The sequence below is a fragment of the Alexandromys fortis genome, unplaced genomic scaffold (assembly GCF_014885135.2).
Source record: "Alexandromys fortis isolate MF-2015 unplaced genomic scaffold, M_Fortis_MF-2015_v1.1 scaffold_18, whole genome shotgun sequence".
Classification (NCBI taxonomy): Eukaryota; Metazoa; Chordata; class Mammalia; order Rodentia; family Cricetidae; genus Alexandromys; species Alexandromys fortis.
In genome coordinates this window covers 11,554,847-11,581,762 of record NW_026067897.1, presented here as the reverse complement: position 1 = coordinate 11,581,762, position 26,916 = coordinate 11,554,847, and the positions used below count along the sequence as shown (strand labels likewise).

General features: G+C 39.9%; 1 protein-coding gene across 3 annotated transcripts in view; it reads right to left on the bottom strand.

Moving 5' to 3' along the window:
• Atp6v1h (ATPase H+ transporting V1 subunit H) overlaps positions 1-25,917 on the bottom strand; it is a 60,146-nt gene extending 34,229 nt beyond the window's left edge. Inside the window, exons 1-9 of one of the 3 annotated variants that reach the window (XM_050165313.1) lie at positions 25,744-25,916; positions 24,518-24,661; positions 21,349-21,451; positions 20,447-20,536; positions 16,208-16,321; positions 15,494-15,598; positions 12,199-12,252; positions 3,494-3,591; positions 857-1,049 (exon numbers count right to left, since the gene is read on the bottom strand). In XM_050165313.1, coding sequence (XP_050021270.1) covers positions 857-1,049; positions 3,494-3,591; positions 12,199-12,252; positions 15,494-15,598; positions 16,208-16,321; positions 20,447-20,536; positions 21,349-21,451; positions 24,518-24,630 — 870 coding nt within the window. In that variant the 5' untranslated portion in view covers positions 24,631-24,661; positions 25,744-25,916. Of the gene's footprint in view, positions 1-856; positions 1,050-3,493; positions 3,592-12,198; positions 12,253-15,493; positions 15,599-16,207; positions 16,322-20,446; positions 20,537-21,348; positions 21,452-24,517; positions 24,662-25,471; positions 25,723-25,743 lie in introns of those variants that run through there. The other 2 variants (XM_050165322.1, XM_050165331.1) reach the window with 2 other exon arrangements.
• Positions 25,918-26,916: the final 999 nt, after the last annotated feature.

The window sequence follows — 26,916 nt, the reverse complement described above, 5'->3', positions numbered from 1 at the left end:
TTATATCTACATGTCTAGAAATGTCTAAAAGATATTAGTGACTATTCTTTGACAAATCTGATAACACTACTTAAAATTTCAAAACACAACTTATACTTCATTTTGTTTATGACTTCTTGCTGTTTACTTTAAGTAAACACAAAAGCAAATGGTTCAAAGCAGATTCTGAAGCAAACTGGATTTGCAAATCAGATGCTTCCTGGGAATGTCTGTCTTCAACATTTCATTTGCAAAGCAAAGACCAATTCAAATACCAAGATCCTCATATATTACCAGTAACAGCCACTTATAATAGGGCTCTGGAGACCACCAGTTAACAAATGGAATCCCCGAGAAGGATACCTGTCACAGAGTAATAAGCAGCACATGAAACATGTTCAGTAATATCACTTGGGTAGGCATCTCCCAGAAACTCATCTGAATCCTAAGGCAAACAACAAAATGACCAGACAATGGATTCACAGAATGTTGACAATGGCTTTGAGGAAACACTTAACATTACTTTGTTATATAACTCTCTTTCCTCAAGCTTCCTCATCTTTAAGCTCATTTTTATAGCTGACAAAATTACAGTTGACTCAGAAGTATGCCCCTAATCAGGAGACCCAGGATCCAAAACACACCTCCAGACTAAAATACAGGACCTGAAAAAAACACCTTTCATAGTCCTGCAGCAGGCACTGCAACAGAAAGGGACTTCCTCCATCTGAATATAACCAAAGTACACTTCTTCTCCAAGTAATACATTCTGTTCAGTTACATGCCTTACTTCTCACCTTTCAAAGACGATCACAGTAAAAAATGCTGCACACATACACATGCCACCAACAATAACAATCTCCCTCTGAGGACTTACACGGAATGCTGCAAGAATGATTCTTGTTACTTTCTCTTTGACAGATTCTTGAAGGATGTCTGATAGAACAGGAATGATATTGTACCGGCGAAGGTGTTCACACATCTGAGGACTGAATGCCAGGAGCCATATTGAAAAAATCATTTGATATTGGAGTTGAAAGCCACACTTGTTACTCAAAACGCCCATTATGCTGAAAAAGAACAGAGGGGGAGGGAAAAAAATATTTCATTCCAGCACATCAAAAAAATGAAATATGCTTACACTGAAGGAGCAAGTCTCTGAACTGTCTTCAGCTTCCTCTCTAGCAGCCACAGCACTCAGCTAACTCACAGCCAGACCACAACTCACTAGGACCATCATCCTCTCTGGAAGGCATGGGACCTTGGGAAGCAGGAGCACCTTTGCAAGGAAACAGTGAGAAAGGGAGCTAGGGTCTGAGGAGAGAGGGCTGCAGGCAAAATCAACAGGGCGTGCTGACAAAGTGAACGTCTCTACCTTTCAGGTCAATTTTATAGAAAGACTTTCAGTTTATACAACCAAGGGAAGACTTTTTAAATAGGTAAGACCCCCAGAAAAATGATGTGGTGACTTTGGAGAAAGAAATACAGCCTGTGAAATAAATACATCACAGAATTTGGGAATCAGAAAAATGTCAGAAGCTTCTAGAAAACTGGGAAACTGAGAATATTCCCTTGAAGTGAAAGCAGTATTCTCATTGTACTGAAGGGGAGAATGTGTAAGAGAAAAAAGAATCTAGGTACATATCCCTGAGGAATATCTACATCCAACAACTGGCACAAACTACAAATAAGACAACTAAGAAGAACAGCGGAACTAAGGAAGCACAAAATCCACAGAATGTCCACCAAACTGTCCTAGAGTATAAGCTACAGCTTTTAGCAAACATCAATACTGTTCATCAATTTGAAAAAGTGTATCATACTAACCCAAAATATTAACATGGAAAAATGGTAAGAAGAGGAAGACATCTGTACTGTAACTTTTCTGTGAATCTAAAAGTTGTTCAGATATACACTGTCTCAGCTCCACATTCTTTGTGTTCACTGGACTATGCCTAATGTTCTGTGCACGTTTCTTTTCAGATTAGGCTGTTAGAAAAAAAAACTTGCTTTTATTCAATGCTTTCAGTATCCCAACTGCTACGAAATTATGTGTTTTTATAGTATCAACATCCTAATGCTTGATTCCTTTGCTCTCTTCCAGTAACTAAAGCAAGCTTTCTATACTTTGCTCTGCTTATGCCCTAGACAGCGGGTTAGATTAGGTCCCAGTATGGGAAGCTAGAGGCTGACTATAAGGGCAGACAAAAAGTACTTGCTGTGAGCATCACCCAGTCAAACCCTTCCTCACAGGGTAATACATCTTCCCCATGGCAATAGCCAACTCAATTAGTTGTTCCGGGTCTAAAAGAAAACGCCTCAGAGACACCATCACCAGCTATCAGTGTGTGCCCCCACCCAAGAGGCCTGACAAAGTTCTTTCTCAGAAATCAGACACCAACATCAGGACAACCTCCTCCTCAGAGGTCTAAATTTCAGCTTTACTCAGTCCTCCAAGCACGTGAATTTCTATGATCCTAACCCCAGATCTAGAGATGGTATCATCCTTTGATTTAGTTTCAGGAGTAAAAAAAGTTAGCAAATATGTATCTAGTTAATTCTTTAACCAATTAAAAACTTTTGACACCACAGGAGTTGTGGGGAGCATAGGGAAAGAACACAGCTGCTGAAACCAAAGTGCAAAAGTTTCCAAGGAGGCAGGCATCAACAATGATGGCTCCTTCAGAGAAACTGGCAAGAGCTTAAAGTTAGACAGCGAGTATAGTCAATAAAATACAACACAATGAAAAAGATAGCTCTCCCATATAAATATTTAGAAAATACTGTATCATATATATAATGGGTTTTTAACCGAACAGCTCAATAAACTAATTAAAATGTGGAGTAGTTTTTAGCAATCAGTGACCAGTTCTTCAAATAGGGAATACTTGAAATTCTTTCTCCTCACATCCTTCCTAATTATGATTTGAAAAGCAACAAAAAGAAACAGAAATTTTGACTGCAATAGAAAAATTAAAAAGTTTATTTCCTTTCTGAGATACTTAACACTGCCAATTGTCCTTCAAAGTTGTTTAATAGTAGTAATGACAACATCAAATTTGATCTACCTATACATGCCAAGAGGATCTAAAACAATGAGTATTTTATTTTTTGGAATTAAATACATATACATACATATCATCTGTAGACAGATTACTATTTTGTAACATTAATTCACACTTACAGGTTCCCTGATTGGGGATAAAAGATATCTGCTTTTGGCTTAGTAAAACAAAATTTTTGTATCTTTCAATAACCATATGGGTTAACTACACCTGTTATATACCTATAACATACTATGGGATTGGAGTATCCTGTGCTATTTCACCTTATTAAATATTATTTCACTAATTATATTAATATTTTATTCATTATAATTAATTTGCCATTATACAAAAAGCTGCAGTCATATAAATTTAGTTTAATATTTGATAAATATTAATTTATTTAAAAATGTCAAGGAGAAATGTTTTTAAATGTCATTCTACAATAAAAGTAAAGGACACTCACTCACCAGTTCACCCCATCTGCTTCCACCCAAGCAAAACGGTACTCATTGACCCGGAGCATCAGCTGCAGACAGCCAGCAACACACTGCACATACTGAGAACTCTAACAGGAAAAGTGCACAGTGTTAGACTGAAGGGCATTCTAAGTCATGAGACCAAGCACATGCATTCCTATAGGAAAAGTCTACCTTTTTACTACAGTGTGTTAGCTTTAGAGCAGCCAGTCAGTCTCCTGACATCCTTTCAAAAGCCTATCCTCGTGTCTGCTGTTAACTTTGCCTTTTAGAAATTAAGGTGATTGTTGTATACCAAATTAAATCTACACATTCAGGATGACATAACACATTTAGAGAAATTAATTAACAAAGTAGCTGTACCTTTGATACAGTTTGATAAATAAATAGTTCACCTTGCCATTTCTGTATCTTGGACAGAGGCTCTACAAACAGAAAATGAAGCTCTACATAACTATACAAATATGAAAAAATAAAAAACAAAGGAAGATAGGCTTATACTGGAGCAATTTCAGCACAATGTAAACCTTTACTTTAATACTTGGTTTCTTCACTCCTGGTGAGAACAACACTGGCAGGTGCACTGCCATGGTGGAAGGCAGTGATCCGCTCAGCACACAACAACAACCATGCAGGAACTCAGTCTTTGGATGTCTTATAAAATATCTAGTGAGAACTGGGCAAGGTGGTGCCTGTCTTTAATCCCAGCACTCAGAATGTAGAAGCTAGCCTAGTCTACAGAGCAAGATGCAGGACAGCCAGGACTACACAGAAAAATCCTGTCTTGAAAAAAAATCTAGTCAACATTTGTTAAAGATAACACAGATTTTTAAAACTTAGTTCAATAGCTGCATGTCATAGAAACTGTGTTTAAATCTGTAACTTAAAATAAATGAAAATCAACTCTTAGAAAACATAAACGCTTCCATTTTTCCACAGCTAGTAAAAACCTCTGCTCTAAGCTCTTGTCTAAATATTTCCATTAGAGATATGTCTTTAAAAAGTTGAGGAATAAAAAAAAAGAATAAAAATAAATAAATAAATAAAAAGTTGAGGAATGAAAATTTAAGCTCTAGCCTTCATAACGAACAAATTTAAAAAGGTAAAAAGAATCATAGATGTCAATAGATGTCATAAAAATCCATAAAACCTAAAATTTGATATTATTAAGCTTAGTGGTTTAATTTAAATAATACATGAGCTGGAACACTACAAAGAAATTTACAGCATTCAAATACAAAAATACAATGAAGTGAGTAGTTTGATAAACAGTCAAATATTATAAAGAAAAGGGACTTTATTTCTACCTAGATAGTGGTGACATATAATATGCACAGATAAAGTTTAACATCCCACGTTAGCAGAAGCTGAACGTGGCGGCTCATGCCCAAAAGCCCAGCACTTGGAAGGCTGAAGCAAGAGGATTTCTACAAGTCTAAACTAGCCTGGACTAGATATTTCATTCCAGGCCAACCTGGGCTACAGAATGAGTCCTTATCACAAAAGCCAAACACAAGCAAAATTATATTAGCAGAACTTACAATGACAAAATCATTTCATCTCAAACTTTTCTGCAATGGAAAAAAATACGTTTATTTTTTTTTCAATTATTTCAGAAGTTAGAAGTTTCTACCAGAGAATATAAACCCCACCTTTCTTGTTTACAGAAAATCTGGGAGAGATTTCTAGATACAAATAGTAAAAGAGCAACAAAGGCACCTTTGCTGAATCATGAGATGCTAAATAGCACACACAGCACCAAACAAGAATGGGTCCACGCTGTCCGTTACAGCTGGTCCTACAGCTCACAGGACTCTTTCCTATGCATTGCTATACACAGGGTCCAGCCCATGCCAGTGATGACAGACAGTAATGCAAATGACTAGGGCTAGCTATGTAGACTAGTCTGGTCGCAATCCACCCGCCTCTGCTTCCTAAATGCTGGGTGTACACCACTACATCCTTTACACACTGCCTTCAACTGAAATGGAGAGCATCTGTTTGTTTACTTTCCCTTAACTGCTGATTAGTAGTGCCTGGTATAAATAATGTAATGATTGCTTAAAAGAAAATAATTAGCCTTAGCTAAATCAACTCATTCACTTTTACCTTTAACTCTACAGAAAAGCAATAAATACTACTAGAGAAAAATCACACAACCATGAAAACCCATAAGCAATCAAGTCTCTTCTCTCTGCCGTTCTCCACAGGAGCTCTCCTCCTGTCCTCCGCTTCCTCTCAACAGATCAAAGAAAAATAAAGACTATGCCTAAGGACTGGTTCTACTATAAATACCTCAATTCCTAAGCTGATCCGTAGTTATAGCCCTTCTTCCTGTCCTTTACCTAAAAGTACAGCTCACACCTTCAGCAAGATCTGTCACACATACACACACACACACACCTTTTTGCCCCATTTTGCTCCACCATTCAGAATCCTTTGCTACAGTCTTACCCTCTTCTTCCTTACATGTTCACTTTCTGAAGAGTATCAAAGTAATTCAAAAATTAAGGAAAAATATACAGGTATAAACATAAATTTATTAATGGGATGAACACTAATGTTGAATTTTCACTTTGATAACGCTATGACTTATGTGCACGGTACACTTCTAAAGGAGTCAAAGCTGATGGCATTCATCTACATTTTGGAGTTGTAACCTCTACAGAAAACAAATCTGTACTCCACAAATTCATCATAAAAATGCTCTGTACAGCCGGGCAGTGGTGGCACACGCCTTTAATCCCAGCACTTGGGAGGCAGAGGCAGGTGGACCTCTGTGAGTTCGAGGCCAGCCTGATCTATAAGAGCTAGTTCCAGGACAGGCTCTAAAACTACAGTGAAAATTGTCTCAGAAAAAAAAAATGTTCTGTGCACTGTTATCAGTGAAGCGCAAAGGTGGAGTTCAGAAACAAAACAAAAGTAAGCCCCAGAAACTAGTGTTTTGTAAGAAATAGAAAATAGAATGCTGACTAACAGCTCCAGAAGTATTTAATATCTCACAGTCATAAAAGAACTATTTTCTATTAGAACCAAAAGCCTAGTATGAATATGTGTATATAAAGTGTAGTTGTTTTTATTTTATTTTCTTAGCTTCTGACAGACATTCACTTAAATATAACACAGAAGCATGTCTGTAATCCCAGCATTTGAGAAGACAAGCAAGAAATCCTCAAATTTTAGGTCGGCAAGGCTTGTCTCAAAACAAAATAAGCCAAACAGCAATAAACAAAATCCCAGGAGGAAACTTAAACAAATGGAATTCTGCCTTGTTGAAGGTTCATAAACTGGCTCAGAAAACTGACTGGTAACAACTGCTAGTGCTAAATTTACACAACCCCATTACTCATAATTCCACTCTGGAGTAAGTGCTATGGATATAATGAATATACTACATAGAACAAAAGACATGTACACAATGTTCACAGCTAAATTAACACGATGATCAAAAACCTGAAGTAACCAAATATTAATCATTTATAATATTACTTATGTGATTAATTACTACACAGCAAAGTTAAGGAATATTGATAGATACAACATAAACGAATGCCATGATAAGACGCTGAACAAATGAATTCAGATCCCTTTACATTCAGCTCGAGATCAAACCAGACTAAACCAAACCTACACTAACATCTCATGGTAACATTAACCTTTGAGGGAGGCATGGTGAAAAGGTTTTAGCAGGAAAAACCAAGTTGTATAAACTCATCCCAAGGGAGGAAAAAGTGGCAATGTAGTTACAAACTATTTAACATACAGAAGATTATGGTTTCTCTCCCAACATCCAAAGAGGGGAGGGAGACAAACACTGGAACAGAATGATAAGCTTTATCTCAGTATCTTGAGGAAGTCAATTTTCTCAAAATTGCTTTATTATCAATATAGGAAAATAATGCCAGCTGTACCCAAATTAAAAATTAAAGATCTCTCAACTGCAGCCAGTTTCTGTAAAGTACCACATAACTTTCAGGTACACTATTATTGTCACAAGATATTCAAAAACTAGAATGTGTGCAGATAAGTAGAGTGGTATATATTATTTGTGTTTTAATAAATGAAGCTTGCCTGAAGATCAGAGAGCAAAGCAGCCACACTAGTCAGTCATATAGGCCCAGGAGTGGTGGTACACACCCTTAATCCCAGGAGACAGAGGCAGACAGATCTCTGTGAGTTCAAGGCTATCCTGGGCTACTTGAGATCAATGCAGAAACAGATCCTTGTGGTTCACATCTTTAATCCCAGTGTTTGGGAGTCATACACTTTTAATCACAGCACTAGGGAGGTGGAGACAGTAGCAATATGGCTGGGTGGAGAGAGGAATATAAGGGGAAGAGACAAAAACTCAGTGGAGTGTAGAGTCTAAGGATGGACACAGGATCTCACCCTTTTTGTCTGAAGATTTGGTAGAGATAAGAGGTCTCTCTAGGGGTTGGCTGCTTTGCTTTTTTCATCTTCAGCTTGTACCCCAATATCTGTTTCTGGTTTTTAATTATTTGTGCAATAACGAACAATTTCTTGAACTAAGTTATGAAAAGAAATTCTTAGATAATATTCAAAAAATATCAGTTAAGATACAGAGCTCCGGACTGGTACACAGAGAAACCCTGTCTTGGAAAAGAAAAAAACAGAGATACAGACTTCCAAAAAGTAATTTCACTATTATTCACTCTTTAAAGTCTTCATAAAGTGCTTACAATATAATTTGCTTAATCACACAATGTACTTACATAAATATTGGGGATCTCTAGAACAAGAAAAAAGTACTGGTGCTGCAACTAAGAAAGTAAGATTTGCTTTATAAATTAACGTTTTACATACAACTCCAGAAGCACATTTAACATAGAGTAACAGGTTACCTTACTATTATTACTGGTGCTACACTTTCAAAGGCATATGAGAGGAAGTCTGTCCTACTCAAATACATTATTTCATTTTCTTGTATACTGCCACATTGTTTTGAAAGGCAACCCTTCCAAAAACCTGATCAGAAAAATAAAACTGAAACACTATGTCTGTATTCAATACACATACACACACACCAAACACATACACGCAAACACACAATTTTAATAATCCCAATGCTTCAAAGTGTTAACTTGGTGATAAGAACTTAAAGGAATGAAAAGTCATTCATAATTGTCCTGGGTAAGAACAATGTTCTTTCTGCCTACACTGTCAGGCAAGTATAGTGGTCCCTATTCTACCACGTTCCCAGACCCCTGAGAGATCCTAAGAGCACAGTTTTATTTCTTCCTATATAGATACCTATGATAATTTCATTTGTAATTCAGGCATAGAAAGCAGTTAACACAATGCAATAGAACAATTATGACAACAGAATAAACAGAAGTTATTTAAGACTTGCGGGTTGTTTATTTTCTGAATTTTCCATTTAGAATGTTTAGACTCCAGTCACCTCCAATGACTGCTGGCTGTAAGTTCTCTGGGTTCCAGCAGGCCACCAGCAAGGGCAGCCTACAATTAAGAGCAAGCCTGTGCTGTGTGAACAACTGAGGCAGCCCACTCATCTGCTGCGTGAGCACAACTTCTGATAAAGAACTACAATCAAAGCACTCCACCTCTCTGCAAGCCTGCAGGGACCACAGCATTCAATCAAAAACAAAGCCAAAGCAGCAAAATTGGCCAGGAGCAAGGATATCAGAACTGCCATAGAAATCACTGAGTAACAAGGAAACACAACTTTATGAGTTTCCTGTTTCTCATTCCGAAATGCTGCAACCTCAAACATGAATGAACCTCAAACATATAATGCTAGATGACGGGGGTCTGGTGCACAAAAAAACAAGTCAGAGTTTTATTCCCATCACAATCCACAAGAGGGGACTGCAGAACCAGAAAGTAGATTGGTGGTTGCCAGAGGTTCAAAGAAGAGAGTAGGTACAGAGAAAACATTCATGGGGTACAACGTAGTTCTTGGTTTCTGGAGTGCTGAAATACTAGAAACTCAGACTGTAGTAATGGCTGCACAATCCATCAATGTAAACCACTGAACTGCAAATGCACGGTTTTTACAGTACAAGGAGTATATCTCGGGAAGGTTTCCTTAGTCCCACTAGTCACATGGTTAGTGGTCACCTCCATGCGCAGGCAGATACACAAAAGGCTCACATTACAAGAAGTCCTGTTAGACAGAACTGCTCCAGAACATGGAGAATCACCTCAGAACAAGCAGGAAAGAAAATCTAGCAACTCTACCCAAGAAACAACACCCATCTTGGAACTAACGGTGGATTGGGTCCAAAACAAACACAGAGGTAAGGAATCGTCTTCTACACTCAGGTATCAGTGAAAGGGCAAGGAAAAAGAGAGAAAAAAAATTTCCAGTCTTTCTCAGTCTTCAAAGCTTGGAAAGATCACAACACTCCTTGGTCAGGACTTCAGCCCAGAAGTCCATTTCCAAGGCAATGCTGATCCTCAGGAAAGAGGATCTATTTTTATATTAAAACCAGCAAAGAATTTACAATCAGTGCTTCGAGTTATTTCCATGGCTGTGTGAAAACAATACCGCACATTTTAAGTGAACTTCTCTTATGCGTTGCAAAGTGAGAATATACATAACAACAAACTCCTCATGGATGGTGATGGTTCTGTGAAGCCTCTAAAAGACTAGCTTCATGGAGCTCAGCTGCTGCTTTATACTGCCCTCAAGTGGCAACATTACATACTGCAGCTTACCAAACTGCTTTTTCCCACTAATTTAAAAGCTATTTACTCAAAGGCATAATACAGACATAACAAAAGTCACTGTATAGAATAGGTTGAAGCAAAATATAAATATTCAATTCCAGCTCAGGAAAAAGTTCCCTAGAAAAAAATTCCTCAATAAACAATTTATTGCATTAGTGTTTCTGACACTCATCAGTCAGATTGTGTGCTTTCCTGTTCAGCCTCATTACTTTTGCATAAGTGACTAATTTATAACTTACATCAAATACACACACACACACAACACGGCAATGTAACGTAAAACTAGTAACAGTGGTAGTTACACAGTAATAAATACTAGCTGAGATTTGCCCATTAAAAATAGAATCAAAGGATGGCAATATTCTCCATTTGAGGTCTGCTTTCAAATCAGTATCTATCAGAAAAGAAAAGTCCTCAAGAAAAGTCATGAGAGTATGCCCAGGGCTGAGGAACACTAAAAACATGGTGTGAAATCTTACAATTACTATTTAGGGTATGTGTGTATAGATGTACCAGATAAACAATTACACTAACCAATACCAGCTCAACCAATTCTGTCTTTCTAATCAATGGACAAAAAAGAGGAAACTTGAATCTCACACAGCTCAACTTACCTCTCCTTATACAGGGCTTAAAGAATTACAATTGCTAAAATAAGTTTAGAAAACAAATTATTCTAAAAATACGTAAACTATAACACAATGAACTCTTCCAGACTTGATACTGTAGAAACCCCACAAGAAAGAAAGGTGTCATGTGAGGGTGCTGGTGGTAAATGGCTCGGTAGTTAAGAGCACTGGCTACTCTTCCAGATACTGGGGTTCAATTCCCAGTATCCACACAGTGGCTAACAAGAGTTTGTAACCCCAATCCTAGAGTTTGATGCCCTCTTCTGGCCTCACCTGCACAGACAGGGTACAGAGTCACAAATGCTGGCAAACCGCCAAACACATAATGAAATAAAATTCAATTTTAAGGAAAAATAAAGATGCCAATTTATGTATTTGTTTTAACTTAACAACTAAACCTTCTACCTGTCCACTGCTTTCTCTCTTCACTCTGTCCCAGAGAGTGCTCATCTAACTTCTGAGCTCCTTTGTGGCTTCACACAATATCCATCACATTTTTCAATCCATGCCCCAAAGGGAAGCTTGCCTGCTAACTTTCATGTAGATTCTGAGGCTGGGACCATTCTTAGACAAGCATATGGGCACATTCCATTCAAATTATGGACATTACAATGATCACTACAGCTGGCACATGGTTTAGACAAAGCTTTGTCAGCCTTCTAGCATCCCATAGGCATTTCCATCACATAAGGTTGCATACACCTCCCACTTCTCTCCTTTGTCCTGATGTTTCTGTTCCATGGCTCCAACCACATCCATCCTTTTTCTTCCCCAAATGTATGGCCAGTCCTTGCGCTACTCAAATCCAGCAAAGTTAAACCATTCCCAAAAGGGGAAGATGATGTTACCTAAGAACCTACAGCCTATAGTTAGTACTGACTTTTAACCACTTATAAGTGGGAAAAGACTGGTTGAAGAAGTGGTGAGGAGGTCCATGCTGAGCCACGACACAGTCCACCAAGGCTTGAGCAGTGCAACAGTATTTTTGTGCCATGAGTCAACTGATACATTGTTTACACCTAGTTTAGACAGATATCAGACAGCTCACAAACTACTGAACTTGGACACAAACAACATGTTTAGTCTCTTGTGCTGTGCACTGTGATGCCAACTCTTACATGGGTTTGGAGATCTCAAGAAGCATGTCCTGCAAGACAGCAACAAAGGGCAGAATTTGTGTCTCCCATAAAAAAGGCAATAGAATTAGCCTCACTTTGGGTGGTGCCACATCAGATCCAAGGATTTACATTTGGGGAACTAGTAAACGCCTTCACATTTTTAAATGCCTATGAGTCAAAACAATTGATTTTCAGGGTGTTAAGAAGCCAATCAATTAAGAAGGAACATACTTACATCACTTGAAGAGATTGTTCCTGTTTCAACAGCAACACCGCTACCACGAAGTTTCTATCACAAAATAAATGACTTATTACTTAGTTTTGTTTTCTAATTTTATCCTAATTTAATCATCTTACAAAAGGAATTGGATGAACTTTATCACCATTTTCCCTAATCCTACCTTACAAAGAACATGAAGACGATATAGAAGTTATTATTCTCCTCCAGCTAGACCGACTGACTACCAACAAGAGCTGCAGAGAAGTCCTATAAGGACAAGATAAGCTTCACTGGTAAGGCTAGCAAAAGTTTCTACTTCAGTATTTACTAACAGAATGGTGTTTCCAATCAGATGACAACCTGCACTCCCAATATTTTTGGCAACACTTCCTAATAACAGGAAGATAGCAATGCCATCAAATGATCTCATATTCAATATCACAAATGTTACATAGGAATGAAGAAAATATAATGTAACAAGTCAAGAGAAAACTGGTAACAAATTTCGAGATGGCGTCTAATTTTTTATTCATACCTATTAAGTACGAGGCAAAAATTGCCATTGTAAAGTTAAAAAAGAAACAAATATGCAACTTAGCAACTGACTTGGGCACTTGTAAGTTTATTTTCACTAGAAGCATGAAACTACGAATCTTTTATGAAGGAGAAAATACTTTCAGTGGGGAAAAGACTTCGCACATATAGTACTTATTAAAGACATTTGAGCAAGATAGCAAATAAAATATCAAAAAAAAAAATAATCCTACCTTTCTTTAAACAAGAAATTTACAATTTAATTCTGATAAAAGGCTATGGAAGAATTTTCTACCTGTAGCAAGAAAGCCAAGAGTGATCAGAACCAGGCAGAGGCAATGTCCAGACTCTGAGAAGCAAAGCCAGGCTGTGCTTGCGACCCTCAGTGGGTGCCCTATAGAAGAAAAACTAGCAGAGGATAGGTATCAAGCGACATCAGAAAGCCAAAGATGATGGCAGCGACAGCACACTGCAAAGAGACAGAAAGATCTTGAAGAACATCCACTCAACAGTACAACTCCAATGAAAACTGTTCTAGTCTCTCAAGTACTTCAGACTATCTTCCCCTGGCTGTAGGACATGGTTACAACCGTGTTAGCATTAAGTGGATGTTACTCATTTCAGGAGCGGCAATTCATCCCTGAGGCGCAACATAAACGGCACGGCTGTGAACAAACGTCAGGGGTGAACTGCCCAAAGGTTAACAAACTACGGCAGTGTGCAGTTCTCTCATATCAGCTTCTACTTTTTCAGCTATAACTACACCTAAGAAGAAAGCTGGGCTTTACGAGAAAGAGATCCACAGCAAAACATCAGATGGAGCTTGGGAATCCTGTGGAAGAGGAGGAGGAAGGACTGTAGGAACCAGAGGGGCCAAGGACACCACAAGAACACAGCCCACAGGACCATGTAACCAGAGCTCATAGGGGCTCACAGAGACTGAACCGACGATCAGGGAGCCTGTTTGGACCTGATCTAGGTTGTGTAGCTTGGTGTTCTTGTGGGGCTCCTAACAGTGGAAGGAGGGACTGTCTCTTAACTCTGCCTGCTTTTGGAGCCCTTTTCTACCTACTGGGTTGCCTCATCCAGCCTTGATATGAGGGGATGTACCTAGTCTTAGTGTAACTTGTTATGCCATGTTTGATGATATTTATGAGAGGCCTGTTCTCTTCTGAAGAAAAACAGGAGGAGTGGATCTGGAGGAGAGAAGGGGGAGGGATGAGGAGGTAGAGGAGAGGGACTGGAAGGAGTGGAAGCAGGGGGAACTGCGGACAGAATGTAATAATAATATATAAGAGAAGAGTAAGTAAGGGGGAAGGTAGAATTAAAGCAGAATGGGGTTTATTTAAAAGGATGCATGGTTTTAAAGTATTAAAAAAATGGGAGAGGAAGTGTTTCCTATCTAAAAAATGAAATGTTCTGATTTCAGAAGATCTACATTTAGGACCCTAAAATTTCATCCCATACACCCATTCTCATGTTTTAAATACTTTTTAAGTATCTTACAAACTCAGCAAACCCTACAGATAATGCTGACATAAAGAATAATTTCATTTAAAACATTCTCTGTAGAACTAGAAAGGGCAATCAGTCCCCAAAGGCAGGCAGTAAGACAAAAACGTAAATCTAAGCAAAATTTCAGGCATCTCTCATACCTTAAGCTAAAATTTGTTAAATTAACATTTATTTGTAACTGAGAGTTGACAATACAGTGACTGTCAATATTATTTGCCTGGTTTAGTCCCTCTGTGTCGCCCACCTTAAACTAAACTCTGCCTTTTCTTCTTCAGAGCACTCTTCCCCAGCCAACCTCTCTTTCATTCTTTTGAGCATCAGTCATACCAAACTTCCAACTGACCATCTAACATCACTGGAAGTCTGAAGGAAACATTTCAAAGAGCCATCCTAAATATTCTAATTTTGCCCTCAACTAAAGATGCATGAAAATAATGGTCATTTTCCAAGATATTGCATCAGCAAGCTTTCTTCTCCATGGAGACACAGAGCTAAAGAAACCTGAAAGCAATCCAGATGACCAGTAAGCAGGATGTCTCAATTTAAACCCAAATGCTTAATCCCATGGTTTCATATGATGTGGGAATGAGCCACTGTATAAGACTTGTCCAAGGACAACTGGAAGCTTGGTGCAAACTCTTGACTGAGATAAGGACAATCAGATTGACTAATGGTCTACAATACATTGCTTGTAATTTGAAATTTCCCGGGTAGCACCCAAGACCATTTGTTTATTAAATAACCAGTTAAACAAGCTAGCCTAGTTATGTAACCTTATGTAAGGCATAAGAAACCTTACTAGAAAATCTCCAGAGATCGCTCCCCCAAACCAGTATTTCTCATACAAATGTTGGTGATTCAAATACACAGGCCAAGGCAGAAGCTACGCCTGCAAGTCTCTGTCCCCAGAGCCTGTTCAGATGGTGTCTCCAGTGTAGCATTTGTTTTCTATATGGAAGCTTTCTGTCATCGCTCACTGAACTGCTTCCTGCAGGTCTTCCAGTTCTCCGAACTGTGTAATCCTGGTAGCTGCCTGGAAGGAAGGAAAGTCCCTGACCGGTCAGAAGCAAGGGCAGAAACCACAAGTGGCAGAGGACAGAGGTTGGAGCTGCAGCCAGTTAGAGAACAGACAGAGAAGCATGCCATCACACCAGCAGGAGTTAGGCTTACTTAACAAGTACAAAACATTTACCATAAATAACATAGGAGAACATGGATACTAATATTACACTTCTTTTGGATACTAAAAGAAATGTGTTACCTGTGAACTCAGTTGAGTTTTTATCCAATTGAAATAGTAATTTAAGTCACTGCCTTCCATCAATTCTTTCCCCCAAGCTGCTAACTTGGCAATAATTCTTGCTGCCTGAAAATGAATAAGAAATATATCTGAGTGCCATTTGCATCCTTTACCTTAAGACCCCCCCCCACACACACACCCCTCATCACTTTGCTGAGTTGTTTTCCTAACAGTCAATTCCGGGGGAGGGGAGGATTCATTTCTTAAAACTTATTTTAAAACAAAAACATCAGGTCAACACAGCTTCTTCACTCCAACAGCCTTCTATATTCAGCAATTTATCTTGTCACAACCAACCCAGGTTGGCTTCCTCTGCCCGCCAGTGTAAAATAGAAACTCCCTTCAGACGGTGCATGTGGATTGTGGATTGAATATGAAATGTGCCTGACAGGCTTGAGCACCTAGTCCCAGCTGGTTGTAGCATTCGGGGAAATTCTAAATCCTTTAGGCATCCCACTGGGAGGGGGGAGTAAGTCATTGACGGTGGGCTTCAAGTTTTATAACCTGACCCTGCTTCCTCTTCCTACTTTCAAGGCAAGAGTCACATGCCTTGACCACCCTGATGGATTACAATTCCTCAGAACTCCAAGTTGACACTGCTTCTTATCAGTTGTACCACAGTAACAAGAAAAGAATAAAATATACTTAAAGCAATATGATCAACTCAAAACTTACCATATGAACAGTAAAGGGATCCTGGCGATTCAACATTGGCAGAAAGTATGGCCAGGCAGTGCTCTTGCTTCGTTTTGCATAGTCAAAGAAAATGCTGACACGCTGGTGATTTTCCTGAAGGAAAAACAAGAGCAAAATAATCATATACTGCGTCTCACCTGCTTATTGCATATCCCATTAGGATGCATGGTCACCCAAATTCCTACATAACCAAAATTCCTCTGGAAATCCCCCCACCTTTGAAAACCAGTCTTGCAATTATTTGGGGGGGGGGGCAGGGGGACTATATAAACACTACTGTCTTTTATGTCTCATCCTATCTTCTCAAACCCCACTTTTGGGAGATAGCACTATCTAACAGAAAATAAAGCTTGCATAATTTGATCAAAGAATTTGGGCAATGGTCTTATTCTCATTCAATAGGATTAACAGGATGACAGGGACTATAATTTATATTTTTTTTCTCAGCTCTCAACACTGTATTGACATTTCTACCTCCATCAAAGTATGAACAGTATGGCTGTTAAAACAAACAGAAACTGGAAAGAGAATAAAACACCCAAATTTAAGTATAGACTCAGAAATTCAAGACCAGCTTGGGCAACAGTCCAAGATGCTATCTAAAAACAGAAGCTACACCTGATGGTAAATACCTATAATCCCCCTGGGGAGATTGGGTTTGAGGCCAGTTTGGCCTCCAATAGCAAGGTCCCAATGGAAGGGAAGAAAGAAAGAGAGGTAGGGAGGGAGAGGAGGAAGGAAAAAAGAAAATGAGGAAGGGGAAGAAGGGAGAAAGGGAAGGTAAAGAAAAGGAAAGAAAGGGCTGAGAGCACAGATCCACTGTAGAGACCTTGCTTAGCATGCATGAAGTGCTGGGTTCACTCTCCAGCCACATAAAAAATAAAACAAGTTAGAGGGTGTTTATCAGAGTCCAGATGAAACTCAGTAACAGTTATAAATGAAAAATGCTTAATACACCTACTAAAAGAAATAGATATAAACTGAGTATACATAGCTCAATAGTTCAGGGGTAGAGTAGTTACTTAACATGTATGAGACCTGAAGAAGGAAAAAGAAAAACATGTTCAATTTACAAAGCAAGACCCAAGTCCATAATGGACATAAGAGATGAACCTAAAATAAAATCATTCGCCTGAAGCAGTGACAGGTAAGTAGAAACAAACAATAAACCACAGCAGTGCAGGGCAGAAAGGGGTGACTAGGGACAGTTCACAGAGGACCTAGGTTCAATTCTCAGCACCCACATGGTAACTCACAATCGTATCTCCAGTTCTAGGATATACAATGTTCCCCCAGCTCCCAAGCTCTGTGGGCAATAGGCATGAAAAGTGGCACACAGAAAGTGGTATAAGCAGGAAAAAAAACAAGACTCACACACACATAAAGAAACCACAGGTGTGGAATGATGACACAATGATATCCCTGCACCAGGGAGCCTCAGGCAAGAAGATTTTCAGTTTGAGGTCAGCCTGACTACAGAGACAAATCTTGAGTTGAAAGAGGGAGAAAGAAAAGGGAGTGTACACAAAAGAGAAGAGACAGAAAAAAGGAGGAGGGGCCGTGGCTCCACACCATTACCACAATTTGCTATCCCAATATTAATGCATTTGGCTTTAATTCATTTTATGGCAAGAACGTTCTACTATTAGTAATGTCCCAAAACAGTAAAAATGTAACAGAAATGAATATGTAAGTCAAATAATGTTGCATTCACATTTATAATCTAGGTCAGAAAAAGCAACAACAGAAAAGTCAGAAAAACATTCATGAAAGGAGATTTTAAATGTCATTCTAGCACATGTTGAAGGAACAGAACACATGAAATTAGCATATAGAACATCTGTATCTTAGAAACCCAGGCTCCCTCCTGCTGCTGTGAGAAAATACTCTGGCAAAGGCAACTCCAACGACAAGGGCTTATTTACAGTTCATCATGGCAGGAAAGTCAGGGGCAAAAAGTTGAAGCCACTGGTCACATATCCAGAATCAAGAGCTGAGAAACGGATTTAAGTGTGAGTGCTACTGCTCAGCTTACTCAGGGAGCTCAGGATTCCCTGCCTAGGTGCAGTACCATCTTCAGTGGGCAGAAACATAGAGACATTTCTACCAAGATCATGAACTCATTAGCTCAACTTCTATTTAATATTGTATTGTAGGTATTAGCCAAAACAATCAGAAAATAATTGACCAGACAGAGTATACCTTTATAAATTAAAGGAAAATTCAACCAGAAAATTAATTCGGATAAAATGAATCACTGAGATTCCAAAGTACTAAATAAATGGTAACTTATATAAACAAACAAACTGATGATGGAACAGCAATGAGGTTTATAAAAACAATAAAGAGGAAAGAATATTTAGAAATAAATTTAAAAATGTGAAAGACTTTACATTAAGAACATCCCTTCTTCTCATCCCTTGTATCTTCGCAACCCAGTGGGAATGCCAACAAACTACTCCACGTATTCAGACAGGAAATGTTCAATATCATACAGAACAACGGATACAAAACACGAAGAAAAAGACACTACTAGTCTATAATTAAAATACTGGAAACTACTCTACAATTAAAACTAGGTGATACTATGCATGAACAAATAGGCATTCCAGAGGAACTGTACAGAAAACCTAAGAATAGATGTGTGTGCATGGGAAGTTTAAGGAAAAAGGTGCCCCTCTGTAGGGGCGTTTCATTTGTATTTTAATAAATAAAGCCTGCCTGAAGTTCAGAAAATAAAACAGCCCACTGGTCAGCCTTACAGATCAGGCAATGGTAACACACACCTTTAGTTTGCCATAGAAACCAGGCGGTGCACGCCCTTAATGCCAGAACTGGAGAGGATTATAAACCGGGAGCGCGCTCAGTCTCACTCTGAATGCTGGAGTCAGGGTGGCCATTTCAGACTGAGGCAGACGTAAGAGCCAGTGGCTGGCTGTTTTGCTTTTCTGACCTTCAGGTTGAATTCCAATTTCTCTCTCTGAGTTTTTATTAATCGTGCTTCACCCCTCCAACCATTGCAATAAAGGACCAAAAATCTAGTGCTGATGAGAAAATAAAAGAGGCATCTATAAGTGACAAACTGTGAGTTCACACTGGTATTTCTCTGAACTGAGACACAGGTGTTTCCTACCTACAATACATGTACCTAACACTACAGTCTACACACTAACTCACATGCTTCCAGACCCACACAATAGCCAAGGAAGATCACAGCATTCCTGCTTTCCTTAACCTTCCTGTTTTAAAAGACTAAGTGTGCGCAAAGATGAGACCACTATCAGACAAGCCTGCATCAACCCAGGATTGTTAATATAAATAATTATCTCCCTAAAAACCTGAGGGCCCCCAGCAACTGAGTCATTCTTCCTTATTTATCTATCCCTAATAATGGCCACTAAACATGTCAGAAACTAGGCCGTGAATATGTAGGGTTTTTTCCTTATAAACTTACACAAGAGTACTCTTTAAGGACCCAAACTAGCACTTTTCTCTCAGTGTCTCTTCTCCCCCAGTACTGGGAGCAGAGAGCTGAACCTAGATCCTTTCACAGGCTAAAGAAGCCTTTACAAGTGGGCTGAATCCTCCAGCCTCTTCATGTCTCTTGAGAAACACACAGGCTGAAGTTTAAACAGCTGAAGGACCCATCTCATAAATCCTGCTCTACAAATTAAGCCAAGATTATACTGTAGTTTAAAATACAAAATTATTACCAGGTCTCTCTGAATTCACAGGCAATTAAAAAAGCAGAATTTTAGGCAACTGAAAGTTCAGATTATACGTCAAACTGCATCAGAAGAGCTAAAGTACTTTACCTGTTCCTGGCCTAGAACAAACAGCATCAAAAGCTGGTTATGAAACAAAAGGAGCCTGGGGGTTCGTAGACTGCGTTGATATTAAATTAGGAGGAAGACCTGGGCTATATGTAAATAAGGGGAGGACTGAGGACTTGCCTCGCATGCATGAGGCCCTAGGTTCAATCCCCAGTCCAAGCAAAAAGAGAAAACAACTTTGAGCCAATTTCAGGAAAATCAAGCATAATTACTTGGTATTGTGAAAATAGAAATCAGCTTCATGTTTAAGTACTGTTAGTACTTCCAGTAAAGTAAGAAAATGTACAAGCTCTAGAGGAGAATCACTAAGCGAAACCTTCCAGAACTGCTGTTACTGTAAAGTATAAAACAGCAAAGTCCCCCAAGGTACGAGGACTCTACCTACCTGCAGCATATCGTCAACCATGGTTAGTATGTACTGCACTGTCTGTTCTTTGGAGATGTGTGTCATCAGATTTATAAATGTCTTAGCACACTGCAAAACACAAAATTAATGTTATTGCTCTCTTCTTTTTTTAAAATTTTGAAACAGGGTTTCACCATGTAGCCCTCGCTGTCCTGGTACTCACTGTGTAAGACAGACTACCACGAGCTCATGGAGAATCCCCTGCCTCTGCCTCCCAAGTACTGAGATCAGAGGCATACACCACCACACCAGCACATTATTTTCATTTGTACATAATTTTAATGGAACTTCTATAAGATATTATTTCTCTCTCATAGAACAAGATAGAAATGCTAGTAGATAACACAGTATAGAAAAGGTATACTTTCACAAACATCATCATGATGAGACCTAAGAACTTTACCATGACTTCTACCACATTTCGACTATATCTAGTGATAAACTTTAAATAGTTACTGTTTTTAAATACACATACCTAGCAATTGTTACTCTTGATTACTAAAGACAGTGTAACACCTTGTAAACAACTAAAAACTAAAAATGACTTTTAAATATTATTTTATTCATTATTGTTTAGACTAACTTGCATAGGTGGAGCATTTGCCTAGCAAGCAAAAAACCCATGGGCCTTACCCCTACCATGGCAAAAAGCATTGTTATTACTAATATTAATGTGAATAACATATGTACAGTATACGACATAGTCACTAAAGGTTTTCTAGCATTTTAACTTTTATGTTGCAGTTTGAGGCTAGAAGTCGAATCCATGGTCTTCCTTACGCACGCTAACTAGGTACTCTCCCAATGAGCTACACCCAGTCCATCCCAGACTAGTAATGATAGGGAATAAGTGATCATTATAAAATAAATGGAAGGATCACCTGGCTGCCTTCTGTCTGAAGCATCTCTTGCTTCTCCTCAGAACTCCTTTTCATCTCAAACCTTTGAATAAATTCACAGTCTTCAGCAGAAATCATCTGCCCCCTAGAAAGCAAGGACAAGTTATTCTGTTCAGTAAGTTCTGAGCAGCACTGTGAGTGACACAGAAATTCCTAATTTTCCTTTCTCCTTAGCAAGTTCAACAAAATTACAGGCCACTGTTTTGTATTAGGTTCCTGTACGTGGACCCTGAAGAACTAAGGAGTCTAACATAACCAGAAAGGACAGCAGACTAATTTCCCCAACAGCATAGTTTCAATGGAGCATCCTGTGCTGAAATCCTAACCCAAAGTCACACCTGACCAGCCTAACCATAGCTATTTGCTCTCCATCCCCGCCCTAGGACAGTAGCCCACAATGAGCACTGACCTTTCTGACCTCCGTTTCTGCTTTCCTTGCCTTTCTATTAAACTAGCCTCCTCCGGTCAGCCTAACAGAAAACTCTCCATTTTGAGGGATAGTATTGCCTGACTGTAGAAACACAAAGGGAACTAATTAACATCTTTTAATTTGTTGAAAATTATCTTTTGATAATTATAAACAGTAGTGCTAAAGGCCTTGTCATCATTCAAAAGTTCAGCTCTACCACTACCTTACCTCAGCAAAGCAGGAATAACCACACGACTTTCAAAGAGCTTGTACAGAGAACCAACTGTATAATCTAAGACAGTTAATACAGCACCTTACCCAGTGTAAGGATTCAATAAAGTGTCACCTCTTACTTTCATTCAAAGTCTCCTTGATTCCTCCGGACCACAAGCCCAACATATTTTGTTGGCCTTCAAATCCATTATACCCAAAGCCACTGTACAGTGACATTCTACAGTCATTTCCTGACACTTTTTGTCTTCCAATTAAGAATACCGTCATCCTCCCTCTCTTTAAAAAGCAACCTCTCCTTAGCCAGGCAGAGTGGCATATGTCTTTAACCCCAGCACTGGGAGGCAGAGGTAGCCCAGTCAATATAATCAGTTTCAGAGCAGCCAGAACTCCACAGTAAGACCCTACTTTGAAAAATAACCAAAAGACAAAAAAAAAAAAGGAAAAGAAGGAAGGAAGGAAGGAGGGAGGGAGGGAGGGAGGGAGGGAGGGAGGGAGGGAGGGAGGGAGGGAGTAGGTTAATGCATGAGGACAAATATATATTGATTGAACTTTTGGTACAAGGAAATGCTCCCATAGGTTTCTGTGTCATCACTAGAAGTCTAACCCATTGTCAGATCCACTGATTATGTATGTCATGTACAGCCTGTAACTATTCTTTCAGAAGACATTTTATTCCCACTGTGTTCCACATCAGAAGGCTCAGGAACGGACATTTGTTTATGTAAGATGAACATTTGCACATAAACATGGAGAGCAGAGGGGATTTAAAAAGGGAATCTATAACACCAACAACAAAATAAAGATCCAAACTAGGAAAAAGGAAAATAAGACGTATGTAGCACTAAGGCTTCAGGACTGGAAAAGGACACAACTGAAAAACCTCCATGTGACTAAAAACCTGCAAAACCAAGTCAGAGAAAGTTCTGCTGCTCTGCTAGTGCTTTCTGATCAACAGTCTTCTGTTTGCATTAAACAGAGTCAGGCTCTGCAAACACGCAACTCCTTGTCCTCTAATCTGAAGGCTTTCTGAACTGAAGAAGTCAGGAGCTCAGAGGATTTAAACAATTACAATTGATCAAGTCTTTCCTCCACGGATCCTTGGGCAACTGGCTCCACGATAACCCAGGCCCTTAATATAGGAATCTAGAAGTCATCTTAGACAACTTTTGCCCACGCACATTAAACCGAGCACTAACTGTGCAATTCCGCACTCTAACAACAACCTTACCACTACCACTACGGATTCTCCATGTCTAAGCTACTTCCCCACCAAGAACCTCAGCAGCGACTTTCAGGAGAAGGGGCACGTGGGTTCTTGTCACGGGACAGTGCAGCCCACATTCACACTCACTGTACAAGCCCTCTACAGCTGAGCTCCTCCAGCTCCAAGAGTAAATGGTAAACTCTGTGTTCCTTGTATCCCCACGATAGTGACTGTGAAAAAGGCAACTCTGGGACACAACTGCCACCTACAATCAACTTTATCTCTTTCATGAGTTGTACATATTGACCTTCTTAGACTTCAAATATATTGTGGGTTTTATGACTTAAGAATCATCTTGAAGAGCACCAAGTGGCAGGGACAGGCCCAACTCCTCCCAAGGGCACACATGCATCAGGGCCTCGCCGTGACCTTCAGCTCTCACCTCTGCTTGCCTTCAAACAATAAATAACATCCAGCACAATCGCTGGTTGTATCTGGACAGGTCCTCTTTTCTGCCATGCATTCATCCTTGAAGACTAAACTGAAGGATCATTGCTTCAGGAGACTTCTGATGGTAGAATTAGCTATCCTTTTCTGTATAATTGACAAGCCCCTGAACAGTTAGTTAGCTTCCTATTATCACAGCAAACAATGAAGTAAAGGTCTGTTCTGATACTATGAGTTCCTTCTTGAGACATTACACTGTGTAACCTTTGTGTAGGCAAGGAAAAAAAATTAGCAAGATTACTCAATTGGTTTTTCAATGTGCATATCCAAATCTGATCCTCAGAAATTCAGTTATAAATATGTCAAAATAAACCTACACGAAATAAAAGGCAATGATGAAGAATAATCAAGAAAGCATGAGGGCCAGTGAGAGGGCACCTGCCACTCAAGTCTGGCAACCTGAGTTCGATCCCTAGCACGAAAGGGCAGGCGAGGACCAGCTCTCCCACAGCTATCCTGTGACCTGCAAAGGTCAGCACACACATGGTGTTTTATAACCATCTGCTCCAGGGTATCTGAGACCTTCTCCTGAGATCTGAAGGCACCAGCATGTATGTGGTACACACACGTACATGCAGGCAAAACAGTCATGCACACAAAATAAAATAAAATAGCCACCACGCACGGCTCTACTTCCCCAAGCTGTTCCTACCACAGAGGAGGTTCCCTAAGACAGCCAGGAGGTTTCTTCCACAGCTCTTAGTAGTTTTCCAGGATTTCTCTCACAGACGCATGACCATGAAAGAGCCTGATGCAAAAGCACATGACAGCCATGATTCACAGCAAAGCGGACTTACTGAAGATAAGACTGCCAGTTCACTTTGTTGGCGCGGACCTCGGCGGCCTTAGCTGCGATGATGTTAGTTGGGACTGCAGCATCCACAGCACCTCGGATGTCCATTTTGGTCATCTAATATGATAGTGTATGCTTCTACACAGATCTTCAGTGTAGGGTCAAGACAAAAACATAATAGCAGGCATTATATTTTCCAAACTACTAGCATAAGGTAGCCAAATTAATTTCATTTAACTTAAATATTATACATCCTAAGAATAAACAGCATGGACATATTTTGTCCACGGCCCCTTACAGCCCCTTATAAAAGAACTTTCTAGGCTTCTTTTTCAGGGAAGAGCTTTTAACTATTAGCCTTACTATACAGTGAGACTTTTTAAGTGACCATTTAAGAGACTGATAGCAAAACTGGAATTAAATAGAATATTAAATAGGACCACCTCTGGTGCAATCATACCCAGTACTTTGAAATGCTAATAACAACCCAAATATCCACTACTTTAAATCTATTAAATCACGTTCCAATCTCTTGTACAGAAAACACTATTAAATACAGGAAAAGGCCAACTATGTATTTTATTGGCATATATTATGCTTCATTTTGAAGAGTCATGTTAATTCCTTTCTTTAAAATTACTGGTTCAAAATATACCAAGCGGCATGGTAGATTTTCAGAAACCAGTGCCTTCCTTTCCAACGAAAATTGACAATGTTTTCAAAATCAATACTGAGAATAATTTCTCGAACGAATTGGGTACAACCAACAACGGGAGTTTAGTCTAACAAGAAAAATATACAATAATGAGCTTCTAAAACAATCCTCCGTCGTCGACTTACAGATAAATGCATACACCTCATTTTACCATGACACAAAAAAAAAAAAAAAAAAAAACTGGCTTCCCATTCCCAAAACCTATATTCTTGCCCACGACCAGAAGGAAGCAAAAAAGCATACCCCGATTCTATTCCGCGTTCGCACTGTGCTTAGTCAGTGCGGAACTGCACTTCTCTAGGTGGGAACTGGCTGCCTAAACAAGCGAGGTCGGCGCAGACGGCCGGCCGGCCGGACCCAGGCAGAACCGGCTCGCTCCGGGCGTGGCTGGAACCCGGGTGCATAGAGCGGCCTTCCCGACGCCCCCGCCTGCCCGCCCCCCGCGAGCTCTCCAGTCCGTCCTGCGGGGAAGGCTTTGCGGTCCCGCAAACCTACGGGGCCCCGGGCGGCCTCACCTGGACAGCCGCGGGGACGCGAAGGAGTGGGCGGGCGGGCGGGCTGCGGTCGAGCTCCGAGGCTCGGCGGCCACGGCAGAGCCGGAGCGGAGCGGAGGAGACTCGGAGGCAGACGTTAGGAGCTCAGACCCGGGAAGCCGGAACAACTGCACAGTGACAGCGGCGTCTGGCACGTGAGCAGCGGGCACGTGACCGCTGCGGACGGCGGAAGCCGAGACGGCTCAAAACTGGTGGGAGCGCGCGCCTGAGGCTGCCTTGCACAAGCCACCTCCCTGGGTACTCCAGTTGTCCGGAGCTCACAACCCCACAAAGCCATCAGTGCCAAAGAAACCAAAACTCCTAAGAGCAATCTTCGGAGAAGTTTGCTTTACGAGCTTTGAGCGTTGTGGGTTTGTTGAGTTGACCATCTCAGTGAACCCGGCACTCATTCTCAGAATTTAGGTGAAAAACTGAGGCTGAGAAATGATTCATAGACCCAGGGTTCCAGACTTAACCGATAATGTATGTTTCAGAAAAACATTATTCATTTTTCATCTAACTTCAGTTTCTCTCGGCTTGTGTTGTTTCATCTCAGAACCAGTCCTAAGTCCAGATTTTCTCCCAGGAAGTGCTCAGCTGCCCTTGTCTTCGGGTTACACTGAAGTCTATATAATAGCGTTTGAAGGGCATAAAAGCGTACAAGGGAATAACCAGTATATTTCTACTGAGAAAAAAAAATCAGGTCAAGTTTTTAAAGAAACATCAAAAACCAAATTCATACATTGCTATGAAGATACATACATTGTATAGAAGATTATTATTGATTTTCTATCAATACTGCAACAAATTATCACGGCTTTGGTGGCTTAATTCAAGAATAGAGTCATTATCTTATAATGTGTGGCTCAGAAGTCTAGAAGAATAGGGCTCCCCCAGATGAACAGCTTTAGGCAGGAATGAGTGCATGCTACAGTCTTGGGAGAGACTGCTCTCCTACCCCAGGCCAAGGAGCTACAAAATCTATAGCCTTCGTTGAAGATTTGCTTACCAAGAAAATACTAGAATTGACCCAATAACCGCTGAGTAAAATAACTCACTGGTAGCAACCCTACAGGTTTCAAAGCAGTTTGCATAAACTGTCTTGGGACTGCATACACGTTTTAGAGGTCCTAGGAGTGGGGAAACAGCCCGCTA